At 40.9% G+C, this 15,575-nt stretch overlaps 1 protein-coding gene across 1 annotated transcript; it reads left to right on the plus strand.

Moving 5' to 3' along the window:
• The first annotated feature begins 640 nt into the window (after positions 1–640).
• On the plus strand, positions 641–15,189 carry asgr1a (asialoglycoprotein receptor 1a). The gene is made up of 9 exons (XM_052091418.1): positions 641–715; positions 1,763–1,883; positions 4,301–4,420; positions 7,451–7,555; positions 8,860–8,931; positions 9,071–9,148; positions 14,476–14,627; positions 14,707–14,816; positions 14,894–15,189. Exons 2-9 carry the CDS (start codon positions 1,778–1,780, stop codon positions 15,030–15,032), a joined length of 882 nt encoding a protein of 293 aa, XP_051947378.1. The 5' UTR covers positions 641–715; positions 1,763–1,777; the 3' UTR covers positions 15,033–15,189.
• The last annotated feature ends 386 nt before the right edge of the window (positions 15,190–15,575 follow it).

The raw sequence follows: 15,575 nt of genomic DNA on the forward strand, positions 1-15,575 counted from the left end.
TGCACATCAGCAGATGCTTCTTGTGAATAACAAACTCAAAATGTTTAAGTGCTTTTTATAAGTCAAAGTAGCTCTAACCCACACCTACAATCTCGCTTCATTAATCAGATGCCAGGTGTGCCAACTCCTGACTCTAATTAGCTTTTTTGGGTGCGCTTACTTTTTCCACAGCACTGCGAATGTTCAATAAAGACATGAAAGATTATAAATGTTTGTGTGTTGTTAGTTTCAGCACATTGTGTTTGTCTATACTTGATGAGATCACATTTTATGAGCAATTAACGCAGAAAACAAGGTAAAGGGTTCACATACTTTTTCTTGGCACTGTGTGTGACACAAATGGAAGTATGAGTATTATTAAGAGATTATCCATAAACTTTCCTACCTGATTATTTTTTGAGAATTGAAGTTGTAGTTTAGTTCAGTTAGAGGTGTGTTGTTTGTGTATCTATGGATCTTTTCTTTAATGATGAATGAAATTAAAGATTAAGAAACACTAATAATAATAAACACTAGAATCAGCCCAACAGAACCAGAGAATTCAGTCAAGAGGAACAAACACATCATGATCTGGTTTTAGACGTGTACTGTGATCACTGAGTAAATATTCTGCAGTTCAATTCAAACACAAGCACCAAAATCCGCTCAAAGTACAAATTCACAAACACACACAACAGCGGCGGCAGACGGAGAGACGTTATTCCTCAGACAGGAGGTGAGAATTCATATTCACTCTTAATTCATCTGTATATGAGATCTGCAACTAATGACTAGTTCACAATCTTATTTAAGTGAGAAATTCTGATTTCACATCACAAAGGTGATTCGACAGTAAATCAATGCGATAGTGAAATGTGCTTGAGAAGTCGTCCGGACCGAATTGACTGATGTTTGCTCGTGAACACGTTCTATTTAAGAAACTGGATACAATTTACAAGGACGAAGGACACTTTAAAATAATGTAGCGGTGACATGAACTAAAAGTTCCACATTTCTAATCATTCCTTTACTTTAGTAACAGCGTTCAGAGTTTATATCCTGTTGTTTGGAAGAACTATTGATCGGTAGATACCCTTAAACTCCATAAGGGGGCGCTATATCACGAATATAGTTTACGATTAAACCGTTAAAGTCTCCGTATGAATAAGTCGGGCATGTGAGGTGTCGTTTGAAAGCTGTGAATCTGAACATGTCAGAGATAACATCACTTCTGCATTTCTGTCACTTCAAATAACAAAATAAGTCCTCGAAACAATCACGTTGAAAATCAGCGCCCCCTAGAGGAAACGAGGTAGAAATATTGACAAAGTGAAATATGATTTCTATAAGTCTCATTTATTCTCTTATAACTGTGTCTGTAAACCCCAAATAACTAAAAACTTTATATCTGCTTTTACATTAGGAGGTTCTCTAAAATATGAGCCGTTGTTTATTTGTTTGTGAGATTGTTTGTGTGAATAATCCAGTGTTATATCTTAGATGTCCACAACAAAATATGCAGTCCCGCAGGAAACAACTGTAAACACAACATTTCCTGAGCTAAGACTTGACTGTGTGTGTGTGTGTGTGTGTGTGTGTGTGTGTGTGTGTGTGTGTGTGTGTGTGTGTGTGTGTGTGTGTGTGTGTGTGTGTGTGTGTGTGTTGTGTGTGTGTGTGTTTGTGTGTGTGTGTTTGTGTGTGTGTGTTTGTGTGTTTATGTGTGTGTGTTTGTGTGTGTGTGTGTGTGTGTGTGTGTGTTGTGTGTGTGTGTTTGTGTGTGTAGGTCCAGTCTATCATCATGAGGGTTTCTACATCAGAGAGCAGCTCTGTTTCCATGACGAACGAATATGCTGGCGAATATGACAATCCAGATACCAGTGACGACACACAGTTCTGGCGGAAAGGTGTGTGTGTGTTTGTGTGTGTGTGTGTGTGTGTGTGTGTGTGTGTGTGTGTGTGTGTGTGTCCCTGACAAACATTCCTGTGCTGAGTGATTGCCGTTTGTATAGCTGCTTGACCTCTGACCTCAACATTTCACACCATCACACACATTCCTCTCCTTCTTTTTGTCTCAGTTCAAGTCAAGCATCACACTTAATGTTAAACTACATCATGTAACTCATTAGTTCTGCACAGGCAAACACAACTCACGAGATGTAGAGATCATTTCAATAATAACTGTGTGTGTGTGTGATTGTGTGTGTGATTGTGTGTCTGTGTGTATGCGTGTGTGTGATTGTGTGTGTGTGTGATTGTGATTGTGTCTGTGTGTGTGATTGTGTGTGTGTGTGTGATTGTGTGTCTGTGATTGTGTGTCTGTGTGTGTGCGTGTGTGTGATTGTGTGTGTTTGTGTGTGTCTGTGTGATTGTGATTGTGTGTCTGTGTGATTGTGTGTCTGTGTGTGTGTGATTGTGTGTCTGTGTGTGTCTGTGTGATTGTGTCTGTGTGTGTGTGTGATTGTGTGTCTGTGTGATTGTGTGTGTGTGTCTGTGTGTGATGCGTGTGTGTGATTGTGTGTGTGTGTGTCTGTGTGATTGTGATTGTGTGTCTGTGTGATTGTGTGTCTGTGTGTGTGTGTGTGATTGTGTGTCTGTGTGTGTGTGTGTGATTGTGTGTCTGTGTGTGTGTGTGTGTGTGTGTGTGTGATTGTGTCTGTGTGATTGTGTGTCTGTGTGATTGTGTGTGTGTGTGTCTGTGTGATTGTGATTGTGTGTCTGTGTGATTGTGTGTCTGTGTGTGTGTGTGTGATTGTGTGTCTGTGTGATTGTGATTGTGTGTCTGTGTGTGTGTGTGTGTGTGATTGTGTGTGTGTGTGATTGTGACTGTGTCTGTGTGTGTGTCTGTGTGTGTACGCGTGTGTGTGTGTGTGTGTGCGTGATTTTGTCTGTGTGATTGTGATTGTGTCTGTGTGTGATTGTGTGTCTGTGTGATTGTGTGTGTGTGTGTGTGTGTGTGTGTGATTGTGTGTCTGTGTGATTGTGTGTCTGTGTGTGTGATTGTGTCTGTGTGTGTGTGTGTGTCTGTGTGTGTGCGTGTGTGATTGTGTGTCTGTGTGTGTGATTGTGTCTGTGTGTGTGTGTGTGTCTGTGTGTGTGTGTGTGTGTGTGTGTGTGATTGTGTGTCTGTGTGATTGTGTGTCTGTGTGTGTGATTGTGTCTGTGTGTGTGTGTGTGTCTGTGTGTGTGTGTGTGTGTGTGTGTGTGTGTGTCTGTGTGTGTGTGCGTGTGTGTGTGTGATTGTGTGTCTGTGTGATTGTGATTGTGTGTCTGTGTGTGTGATTGTTTGTCTGTGTGATTGTGATTGTGTGTGCGTGTGTGTCTGTGTGTGATTGTGTGTCTGTGTGTGTGTGATTGTGTCTGTGTGATTGTGATTGTGTCTGTGTGTGTGTGTGTGTGTGTGTGTGATTGTGTGTCTGTGTGATTGTGATTGTGTGTCTGTGTGTGTGCGTGTGTGTGATTGTGTGTGTGTCTGTGTGATTGTGATTGTGTCTGTGTGTGATTGTGTGTCTGTGTGTGTGTGTGTGTGTGTGATTGTGTGTGTGTGTCTGTGTGATTGTGATTTTGTGTGTCTGTGTGTGTGCGTGTGTGTGTGTGATTGTGACTGTGTGTGATTGTGTGTCTGTGTGTGTGCATGTGTGTGTGTGATTGTGTGTCTGTGTGATTGTGATTGTGTGCGTGTGTGTCTGTGTGTGTGCGTGTGATTGTGATTGTGTGTGCGTGTGTGTCTGTGTGATTGTGTCTGTGTGTGATTGTGTGTCTGTGTGTGTGCGTGTGTGTGTGTGTGATTGTGCGTCTGTGTGATTGTGATTGTGTGTGCGTGTGTGTCTGTGTGATTGTGTGTCTGTGTGATTGTGATTGTGTGTCTGTGTGTGTCTGTGTGATTGTGTGTGCGTGTGTGTCTGTATGATTGTGTCTGTGTGATTGTGTGTGCGTGTGTGTCTGTATGATTGTGTCTGTGTGTGATTGTGTGCCTGTGTGTGTGTGTGTGATTGTGTGTGATTATGTGTCTGTGTGATTATGTGTCTGTGTGTGTGATTGTGTGTCTGTGTGTGATTGTGTGTCTGTGTGATTGTGTGTCTGTTTGTGTGTGATTGTGTGTCTGTGTGTGTGTGTGTGTGTCTGTGATTGTGTGTGTATGTGTGTGTGTGATTGTGTGTGATTGTGTGTCTGTGTGATTGTGTGTCTGTGTGTGTGTGTGATTGTGTGTGTGTGTGTGTTTGATTGTGTTGTGTGTGATTGTGTGTGTGATTGTGTGTGTGTGTGTGTGTGTGTGTGTGTGTGTGTGTGTGTGTGTGTGTGTGTGTGTGTGTGTGTGTGTTAGAGTCTCCTCACAGGTTTGGTGTCGTTCCCTCTATTGGTCACTCGCGGTGGATTTTGTGTGCTGTGATCAGTGTCACTACAGTTATCCTGATGATACTCATAATTACTGTATCTGTCAGCCGTGAGTAACACACACACACACACACACACGATTATGATTACATAGGGTAAAGGTGGTGTTGTGGAGGGATGCTGGAAACAGCTGAGACTGAAGAGAGGTAAACAGCTGCTTATATACTCTGATTGTTAGATGGACTCTCTCCTCCCAAACTTACGTTTAGGAACTTCATTAACAATGATTTAAGTCTCACAAGCCAAGTCACAGTCCACACTAACAGCTCTTGCTTTATTTGGAGCTGTAAAAGACTAAATGAATAACTTGATTCTCATTCATTCAGGAGGTAGTGCTGTATGTTTCAAAAGAACCGACTCATAAGAGTCATTTGTTGGAGAATCGGACTGCACTGGTCACGCTGTATGTTTCAAAAGAACCGACTCATAAGAGTCATTTGTTGGGGAATCGGACTGCACTGCACTGGTCACACTGTATGTTTCAAAAGAACCGACTCATAAGAGTCATTTGTTGGGGAATCGGACTACACTGGTCACACTGTATGTTTCAAAAGAACCGACTCATAAGAGTCATTTGTTGGGGAATCGGACTGCACTGGTTACTCTGTATGTTTCAAAAGAACCGACTCATAAGAGTCATTTGTTGGGGAATCGGACTGCACTGGTCACGCTGTATGTTTCAAAAGAACCGACTCATAAGAGTCATTTGTTGGGGAATCGGACTACACTGGTCACGCTGTATGTTTCAAAAGAACCAACTCATAAGAGTCATTTGTTGGGGAATCGGACTACACTGGTCACACTGTATGTTTCAAAAGAACCGACTCATAAGAGTCATTTGTTGGGGAATCGGACTTCACCGGTCACGCTGTATGTTTCAAAAGAACCGACTCATAAGAGTCATTTGTTGGGGAATCGGACTGCGCCGGTCACGCTGTATGTTTCAAAAGAACCGACTCATAAGAGTCATTTGTTGGGGAATCGGACTGCGCCGGTCACGCTGTATGTTTCAAAAGAACCGACTCATAAGAGTCATTTGTTGGGGAATCGGACTACACTGGTCACGCTGTATGTTTCAAAAGAACGGACTCATAAGAGTCATTTGTTGGGGAATCGGACTGCACTGGTCACGCTGTATGTTTCAAAAGAACCGACTCATAAGAGTCATTTGTTGGGGAATCGGACTGCACCGGTCACGCTGTATGTTTCAAAAGAACCGACTCATAAGAGTCATTTGTTGGGGAACCGGACTGCACTGCACTGGTCACACTGTATGATTCAAAAGAACCGACTCATAAGAGTCATTTGTTGGGGAATCGGACTGCACCGGTCACGCTGTATGTTTCAAAAGAACCGACTCATAAGAGTCATTTGTTGGGGAACCGGACTGCACTGGTCACGCTGTATGTTTCAAAAGAACCGACTCATAAGAGTCATTTGTTGGGGAATCGGACTCAACTGGTCACGCTGTATGTTTCAAAAGAACCGACTCATTAGAGTCATTTGTTGGGGAATCGGACTGCACTGCACTGGTCACACTGTATGTTTCAAAAGAACCGACTCATAAGAGTCATTTGTTGGGGAATCGGTCTGCACCGGTCACGCTGTATGTTTCAAAAGAGCCGACTCATAAGAGTCATTTGTTGGAGAATCTGACTGCACTGGTCACGCTGTATGTTTCAAAAGAACCGACTCATAAGAGTCATTTGTTGGGGAATCGGACTGCACTGGTCACGCTGTATGTTTCAAAAGAACCGACTCATAAGAGTCATTTGTTGGGGAATCGGACTGCACTGGTCACGCTGTATGTTTCAAAAGAACCGACTCATAAGAGTCATTTGTTGGAGAATCTGACTGCACTGGTCACGCTGTATGTTTCAAAAGAGCCGACTCATAAGAGTCATTTGTTGGAGAATCTGACTGCACTGGTCACGCTGTATGTTTCAAAAGAGCCGACTCATAAGAGTCATTTGTTGGGGAATCGGACTGCACCGGTCACGCTGTATGTTTCAAAAGAACCGACTCATAAGAGTCATTTGTTGGGGAATCGGACTGCACTGGTTACTCTGTATGTTTCAAAAGAACCGACTCATAAGAGTCATTTGTTGGGGAATCGGACTACACTGGTCACGCTGTATGTTTCAAAAGAACCGACTCATAAGAGTCATTTGTTGGGGAATCGGACTGTGCTGGTCACGCTGTATGTTTCAAAAGAACCGACTCATAAGAGTCATTTGTTGGGGAATCGGACTGCGCTGGTTACTCATTTACATTTACATTTATTCATTTGGCAGACGCTTTTATCCAAAGCGACTTACAAAAGAGGAAGAACATCAGCGAATCATCTTAGGGAGACAGTGGTACAAAAAAAGTGCCATATTACAAAGTTTCACTATCATCATAATAGTATACAAAACAGATTTAAGTGCAACAAGAAATGTAAATATATATATATATATATATTTTTTTTTTTTATTGACCGGTTAAGTGCTTTTGGAAAAGATGTGTTTTTAGTTACTCTGTATGTTTCAAAAGAACCGACTCATAAGAGTCATTTGTTGGGGAATCGGACTGCACTGGTCACGCTGTATGTTTCAAAAGAACCGACTCAGAGTCATTTGTTGGGGAATCGGACTGCACTGGTCATGCTGTATGTTTCAAAAGAACCGACTCATAAGAGTCATTTGTTGGGGAACCGGACTGCACTGCACTGGTCACACTGTATGTTTCAAAAGAACCGACTCATAAGAGTCATTTGTTGGGGAATCGGACTGCACTGGTCACGCTGTATGTTTCAAAAGAACCGACTCATAAGAGTCATTTGTTGGGGAATCGGACTGCACTGCACTGGTCACACTGTATGTTTCAAAAGAACCGACTCATAAGAGTCATTTGTTGGGGAATCGGACTGCACTGGTCACACTGTATGTTTCAAAAGAACTGATTCATAAGAGTCACAAACCGGTTTTGGTTCCCAACCGTAGTTTACAGACTGTACATCACATTACATATATTATTCATGATTATAACTATGGGCTGTGATTGTGAAGACTCACACTACTATTTTTTGTTTTGTAAGATGTAAAGTTCGAGAGAAAGTTCTTGGCTACAGAGATGACCGTGAAGAACTTGAATCAAACTCTACAGAGCATCATATCCAGATCACACAACCTGGAGGAAAATGGTGATTACACACACGTATGCACGCACACACACACACATTTCTTGAGGAGCTTTTATTTTGACACCATAATATATAACTCAGTTAGCTTGCTGACGATAATGGAGTTTTGGTCAATTAACAGCTATTTTCACGGTGTAAACATGCATAGAATGATTGCATAAATTCATTTGACCGAAATTGCACTAACGATTAGCTGTATTTAGAAAAATTAATAAAACCTGTCATTCACTACAGAAACTATACTCTCCTCTGCCATGTGGATAGTTTAGGACTCCTCCGATCTCGGCAACTCGGGTATAATCTAGAAGTTTCCCACTTGAACTTCTGACTTCTGTATTGCCAAATGTTTATGAAAAATCAGTTATCTGAAAATTGGCTGAAAAAGACAATAGACTTTTGCAGACTGTTGACAGATGGCTCTTGACCTATCCAATATGGCGGAAACGCCAATGTATTGCAGTCCATAGAAACAGCTGCTAATAAGGTATGTATGCTAAAACATGTTAGCAATGCCTAGTAAAATTACAGCAATGTCTAGCTTAATGGTAAAACATGCTATCAATCTATTGTCATGCTAAAACATGAATGCAGTACCTAGCTGGATGCTAGAAACATGCTAACATTGCCTAGCTACATGCTAAAACATCTTATCAACACCTAGATATATGTTTAATATGTTATACTATGCTAACAATGCCTAGCTTCAAGGTAAAACATGCAAACATTGACTATCAAAATGCTAGAAATGCCTAGCATCATGTTAAAACATGCTAGAAATCCCTAGATACATGCTAAAGCATGCTATCAACACCTAGTTACATCCTGGACATGCTAAAATATGCTAGCAATGCCTAGCTTCATAGTAAAACATGCTAGCAAAGGCTAGCAAAATGCTAGAAATGCCTAGCTACATGCTACAATATGCTAGTAATGCCTAGCTTCATGGTAAAACATGTTATCAATGGCTAGCAAAATGCTAGAAACACCTAGCATCATGTTAAAACATGCTAGCAATCACTAGCTACATGTTAAATCATACCATCAACACAGAGCGACATGCTAAACATGCTACAATATGCTAACATAGTCTAGTTTCATGTTAAAACATGCTAGAAATGCCTAGCTACATACTAAAATATGCTAGCAATCCCTAGCTGCATACTACAATATGCTAGCAATGCCTAGCTAACATGCTAGCAATGATTGCAAAGTGCTAGAAACACCTAGCATCATGTTGAAACATGCTAGAAATCCCTAGCTATATGCTAAAACCTGCCTAAATATGTGTTCATGTGTGTTTTCAGGGCATAAAGTGAAGTCAGACATCAATAATCTGGAGTTTGACCTTCAAACAATGCAAGGAAACATGGATGACAGTAAGTGCCACACACACAAACACACACCAAACAATATTTAAATCCATAAAAAATTGACCATACATGTGTGTGTGTTTGTGTGTGTGTGTGTGTGTGTGTGTGTGTGTGTGTGTGTGTGTGTGTGTGTGTGTGTGTGTAGTGTCAGAGTCGACTCAGATTCTCAGTGACAGAGTCTCAGAACTCAAATGCCTCATCAACAAGATCAGCAGCAAAAACAGTAAGTTACACTACTGTACCACAGTACAGAACACAAAAATTAAATTATGTCATCATTTACTCACCCTCATGTCGTTCCAAACCCGTAGAGTATGACTCCCTTTCTTGAGTAGAACACAAAAGATGTTTGAAAGGATGTTTGCATCAGTCACCATTCATTTTCAATGTATAGATACAGACTCTGAGATGGACAAACAAACAAACACAAACTGACCGATGACTTCATTGAAAGAATGTATTCCATGTCCTTATTTCCAACAATAACAAAACCCAGCAGAATCACATCTCACAGTGCAACCTTGATTGACAATATCTTTACAAATAACATAATTAATGGCTTGCTTATTTGTGATATTACGGACCACTTGCCTGTTTTTGCTATCTATGACTGTAATGATTCTTATACTAAAGAATTCTTTAGTAGGCTCCAAACTCAAGATGCATTTAATGCACTTAATGATGACCTGAGAGTGCAAAAAGAAAAATAATCTTCATAAATGATTCATTAAATTGAAAACAAAGGAAGCTGAGAATAGATGTAACAAGATCAGCGAAGAAATCATATTGTAAGAAATTAATAACAGACAATAAAACCAATATAAAAAGAACATGGGAGGTAATAAATAGTATTCTTAAAAAAGGATGCAAAAAAACGAGATTATTTTGGGACTCAAACGGTGAATATCGTAACATGAATAGTGAAGTTAACAGTTTTAACATGTTTGTAAATGTTGGCCCGGATTTGGCAGCAAAAATCCCAGACGTACAAACAAAGCGCTATATTGATAATATGGATAAAATTGCAGATACTATTTTTCTTTCTGCAGTTGATGAGAAAGTAGTGGTGATGGTGTAGTGGTCCAAGCACATAACTGGTAATCTAGTAATCAGAAGGTCACTGGTTTGATCCCCACAGTCACCACCATTGTGTCCTTGAGTAAGACACTTAACTCCAGGTTGCTCCGGGGGGATTGTCCCTGTAATAAGTGCACTGTATACTACATTGGTACTCAGAAGGTTGCTGGTTTGATCCCCACAGTCACCACCATTGTGTCCTTGAGTAAGACACTTAACTCCAGGTTGGTCCGGGGGGATTGTCCCTGTAATAAGTGCTCTGTATAATACATTGGTAATCAGAAGGTTGCTGGTTTGATCCCCACAGTCACCACCATTGTGTCCTTGAGTAAGACACTTAACTCCAGGTTGCTCCGGGGGGATTGTCCCTGTAATAAGTGCACTGTATAATACATTGGTACTCAGAAGGTTGCTGGTTTGATCCCCACAGTCACCACCATTGTGTCCTTGATTAAGGCACTTAACTCCAGGTTGCTCCGGGGGGATTGACCCTGTAATAAGTGCTCTGTATAATACATTGGTACTCAGAAGGTTGCTGGTTTGATCCCCACAGTCACCACCATTGTGTCTTTGAGTAAGACACTTAACTCCAGGTTGCTCCGGGGGGATTGTCCCTGTAATAAGTGCACTGTATACTACATTGGTACTCAGAAGGTTGCTGGTTTGATCCCCACAGTCACCACCATTGTGTCCTTGAGTAAGACACTTAACTCCAGGTTGCTCCGGGGGGATTGTCCCTGTAATAAGTGCTCTGTATAATACATTGGTACTCAGGAGGTTGCTGGTTTGATCCCCACAGTCACCACCATTGTGTCCTTGAGTAAGACACTTAACTCCAGGTTGCTCCGGGGGGATTGTCCCTGTAATAAGTGCTCTGTATAATACATTGGTACTCAGAAGGTTGCTGGTTTGGTCCCCACAGTCACCACCATTGTGTCCTTGAGTAAGGCACTTAACTCCAGGTTGCTCCGGGGGGATTGTCCCTGTAATAAGTGCTCTGTAAGTCACTTTGGATAAAAGCGTCTGCCAAATGCATAAATGTAAATGTAACTAATGGATATTGTCCAAAAGTCCCAAAATAATTATTCTATATAATTATAATTAATAAAGTCATTCCATCAATATGGCACTAATAAAAAAAGTTATTAATAATATTATAACACCTGTAATATATCTGTAATCTGTCATTTTTAAATGGCTGTGTTCCCAAGAAAATGAAAATTGCTAAAGTTATTCCCCTATTTAAAAATGGTAATATACATAACTTTACCAATTATAGACCAATTGCATCGCTCCCTCAACTCTCAAAAATTCTAGAAAAAAATCTTTAGTACTCGATTAGAAAAATGTGTTGAAAAACATAAATTGATTAATGAAAGTCAATATGGATTCAGAAATAAAAGATCTACATCTATGGCTTTAATTGATGCAATACAAGAATTATCAAACGCACTGGACAATAAAACATGTACCACTGGAGACCGATGGAGTGCGTACTGCGGGTAGGGAAGGAGGTATTGCCCCAAGTGAAGGAGTTCAAGTACCTCGGGGTCTTGTTCACGAGTGAGGGGACAATGGAGCGGGAGGTTGGCCGGAGAATCGGGGCAGCGGGGGCGGTATTGCACTCGCTCTATCGCACCGTTGTCACGAAAAGAGAGCTGAGGCGGAAGGCAAAGCTCTCGATCTACCGGTCAATTTTTGTTCCTACCCTCACCTATGGTCATGAAGGCTGGGTCATGACCGAAAGAACTAGGTCACGAGTACAAGCGGCCGAAATGGGCTTCCTCAGAAGGGTGGCGGGCTTCTCCCTTAGAGATAGGGTGAGGAGCTCAGTCATCCGTGAGGAGCTCAGAGTAGAGCCGCTGCTCCTTTGCGTTGAAAGGAGTCAGTTGAGGTGGTTTGGGCATCTGGTAAGGATGCCCCTGGCCGCCTCCCTAGGGAGGTGTTTCAGGCACGTCCAGCTGGGAGGAGGCCTCGGGGAAGACCCAGGATTAGGTGGAGAGATTACATCTCCACACTGGCCTGGGAACGCCTCGGGGTCCCCCAGTCAGAGCTGGTTAATGTGGCTCGGGATAGGGAAGTTTGGGGCCCCCTGCTGCAGCAGCTGTCCCCGCGACCCGACTTCAGATAAGCGGTTGAAGATGGATGGATGGACCATTGGAATATTTATTGATTTGATAAAAGCCTTTGACACTATCAATCACGCAATACTACTCAAGACATTAGAAAGGTGTGGGATACGAGGAGTGGCTGGACACTGGGTGACAGAATGCAATATGTGCAGATGGGTGTAATTTCATGTGGTGTCCCCCAGGGGTCAATATTGGGCCTAAATTATTCAACTTGTACATCAATGATATATTCAATGTTTCTAAATGACTTAAGTGTGTTGTGTTTGCTGATGACACCAACATTTTCATGAGGATGAGGTTATCCATCCATCGTCAACCGCTTATCCTGTGTACAGGGTCGCAGGGGCTGGAGCCTATCCCAGCTAACATTGGGCGAAAGGCAGGGGACACCCTGGACAGGCCACACATAGACAGACATACACTCACACCTAGGGCAATTTTTTGGAGACACCAATTAACCTAGCCTGCATGTCTTTTGGATGGTGGGAGGAAACACGGGGAGAGAACCCACGCAGACACGGGGAGAACATGCAAACTCCACACAGAAAGGCCGGGGCAACCAGGGTTTGAACCCACGACCTTCTTGCTGTGAGGCGACAGTGCTAACCGCTGCACCACCGTGCCGTTAAACTTTAACAAATCTAAAGCCATATTATTTGGCAATTATATAAAAAATACCGAAAAGATGATTGAGATAGATGGGATACAAATTGAAAATGTTTTTAGGAGTTACAATAAATAATAAAGTAACGTGGAAAACTCACATCAGACACATAAAAACTAAAGTCTCCAAAAGTCTTGCAATAAATAAAGCTAAACCTTGATTACAGTACACTCCGTTCCCGGAGTCTACCGTATTTAACGTACTGTGTTGAAGTATGGGGGAATAATTACAATCACAGACAGGGCGATACGCACATACACAAGGCGGAATATCTCCAACATACAAATCCACTTATTCTCAAATCAGAGTTATTAAAAATACAGGACCTTGTCAAATTTAACACGGCACGACTCTTATTTAAAGCATTTCACAACTTATTAGCTGCTAATATACAACTGTTATTGACACAGAGTGAGCAGGCGTACAGTTGGAGGAGCTTTGGGAACTTTATATGCCACCAGGAGGAGTTTTAGTGTATGCAGGTTAAATTCTGCAATAGGGGCTTGAACTTAAACATTGTCAATGTATTCACCAGTTTCTATAAACAGAAGGTCACAGCACAAGTGTGGGGTTAATCGTTGTATTCATAAGCTTGTTATCTTTCATGTAGATATTCGGATTATCATCGCGGGTATTACTTAAGATGTATTCTTGTATTTATTGGCAGTGCAGGTATTCGGATTACCATTGTGGATAGTCCTCGAATTATTTACCTGAGGTAATATGCTGTGCAGAGGCGGAAATCTGAGGGGGGGTCAGGACCCCCCCATCTGAGGGTTGCCCCCCCCCCCCTAAAATATCATTAAAATATGTGTATTGTAAATAATATAATGATATATTCTTAAAATAACTGTTTAAGAAATAAAAGAATACAAATGCAAACGGGGCAACAACAAAAAAAAACCTTGGTGTCCCCTTCAAAAATTGCTCTTGAGAATTGTTGTTTATCCCCCAACATTTTGATGAAATTTCCGCCCCTGATGGTGTGTAATTAAGATACGCTATGTTTTCTTTTTTCTTTCTTTATTTCTCTTTTTTTCTTTCTTTTTTATTTTTTCTTTTTTTTCTTTCTTTTTTTCTCTTTTTTCTTCTTTTTTTTCTCTTTTTTCTTCTTTTTTTTCTCTTTTTTATTTTTTTTCCCTTTATTTTTTTTTTCTTTCTTTTTTTCTCTTTTTTATTTTTTTCTCTTTCTTCTTTATTATTTTTTTTCTTTCTCTTTTTTATTTTTTTTCTCTTTTTTATTTTTTTTTTTTTTTTTCTCATTTTTTATTTTTTTTTCTCTTTTTTCTTTTTTTCTCTCTTTTTTATTTCTCTTTTTTTCTTCTTTTTTCTTTCTTTCTTTTTCTCTCTTTTTTATTTTTTTTCTTCTTTTTTTTCTCTTTTTTATTTTTTTTTCTTCTTTTTTTCTCTTTTTTTTCTTCTTTTTTTGTGTTATTTTAGTGTTTGTTCGCTCCTGTTTTCCCTTTACTATAACAGATCGGGGTGTGTTTAAATAACTTCGAGCATTTGACTGGTCATGTTGTTAAAAATCAAACGCTTCTTACTGCCATTGTTATATGTCATGCTATATGTATGTCTTATTGTTCAAAATAAAATATAAATAAATAAATGAAAAGAAAGTAAATGGTAATTGTTTTAACGTACGGACCTCACCTGTGTGTGTGTGTGTGTGTGTAGACACAGAGGAACAGTGCTGTCCTGATGGCTGGTCTCTCTTCTCCTCACACTGTTATTTCTTCTCTAAAAATGGGATGTCGTGGAACTCGGCGAAAGACGAGTGTGAAAATAAAAGATCACAGTTACTCATTGTGAATAGCAGGCAGGAGAAGGTCAGCACTCATCAATACTGTCACACTCAACACAACACAAACCTACTTCACTCTTATGTGTGTGCGCTTGTGTGTGCAGGAGTTTGTGGTGAGTAAGACGACTCCTCTGTATTTCTGGTTGGGTCTGACTGACGGTCGCACCGGTGAGTGGGAGTGGCTTGATAGAACGCCGTACGTGATGGTGAAGAGGTCAGTGTGTCTATCGGAGAAATGTTTACTGTGTGATGTTGTTCAATTGTGCTACATGAGTGTGTGTGTTTGTGCAGTGAGTGGATGCCCGGTCAGCCTGATAACTGGGAGGCTCATGGTTTGGGTGGAGGTGAAGACTGCGCTCATTTCCATCGTGACGGTCGTTATAACGACGATCACTGCTCGCGCCGCTACCGCTTTGTCTGCAAAGCATAAGCGACATTCGTTCAACCAGCTGATAATGAACACACTTCATCACGAACTCTCAGTGTATGCTTGTGTCAAATGATCATGACAGATCCATCACATGGTCACCACTCTCTGAAGAAAATAAAAAAAAACTATAAACCTGCATATAAGTGTTTTCGTTTTTTTATTTAAAGATATAGAAACTAAAAAGAATTATAAAATACAGCCGCAAGCAGGAATGATCGGGGCCAAGCCCTAAAGACAGTCCCTAAGTACAATGCAAAGAACTGAGGCACAACAGAGTCAAGATGTTTCTGAGGCGGGCATCGAACCGTTTTATTTGCCGTTTTGCTACAGGAAACATTTTAGAAGTGAAGTCAATAATTTTTTTTTTATGATCTATTGCCAAATGTTTATGAAAAATCAGTTATCTGAAAATTGGCTGAAAAAGACAATAGACTTTTGCAGACTGTTGACAGATGGCTCTTGACCTATCCAATATGGCGGAAACGCCAATGTATTGCAGTCCATAGAAACAGCTGCTAATAAGGTATGTATGTATAGATATCT

This window comes from Xyrauchen texanus, chromosome 25 (genome assembly GCF_025860055.1).
Source record: "Xyrauchen texanus isolate HMW12.3.18 chromosome 25, RBS_HiC_50CHRs, whole genome shotgun sequence".
Classification (NCBI taxonomy): Eukaryota; Metazoa; Chordata; class Actinopteri; order Cypriniformes; family Catostomidae; genus Xyrauchen; species Xyrauchen texanus.

Excerpts from the sequence above, each read along its gene's own strand:
- asgr1a (XM_052091418.1), top strand. The coding sequence starts at position 1,778 with ATGAGGGTTTCTACATCAGAGAGCAGCTCTGTTTCCATGACGAACGAA. Across the intron at positions 4,421-7,450 it reads AATTACTGTATCTGTCAGCC|ATGTAAAGTTCGAGAGAAAG; the intron begins GTGAGTAACACA and ends TTGTTTTGTAAG. Across the intron at positions 14,817-14,893 it reads CCGTACGTGATGGTGAAGAG|TGAGTGGATGCCCGGTCAGC; the intron begins GTCAGTGTGTCT and ends GTGTTTGTGCAG.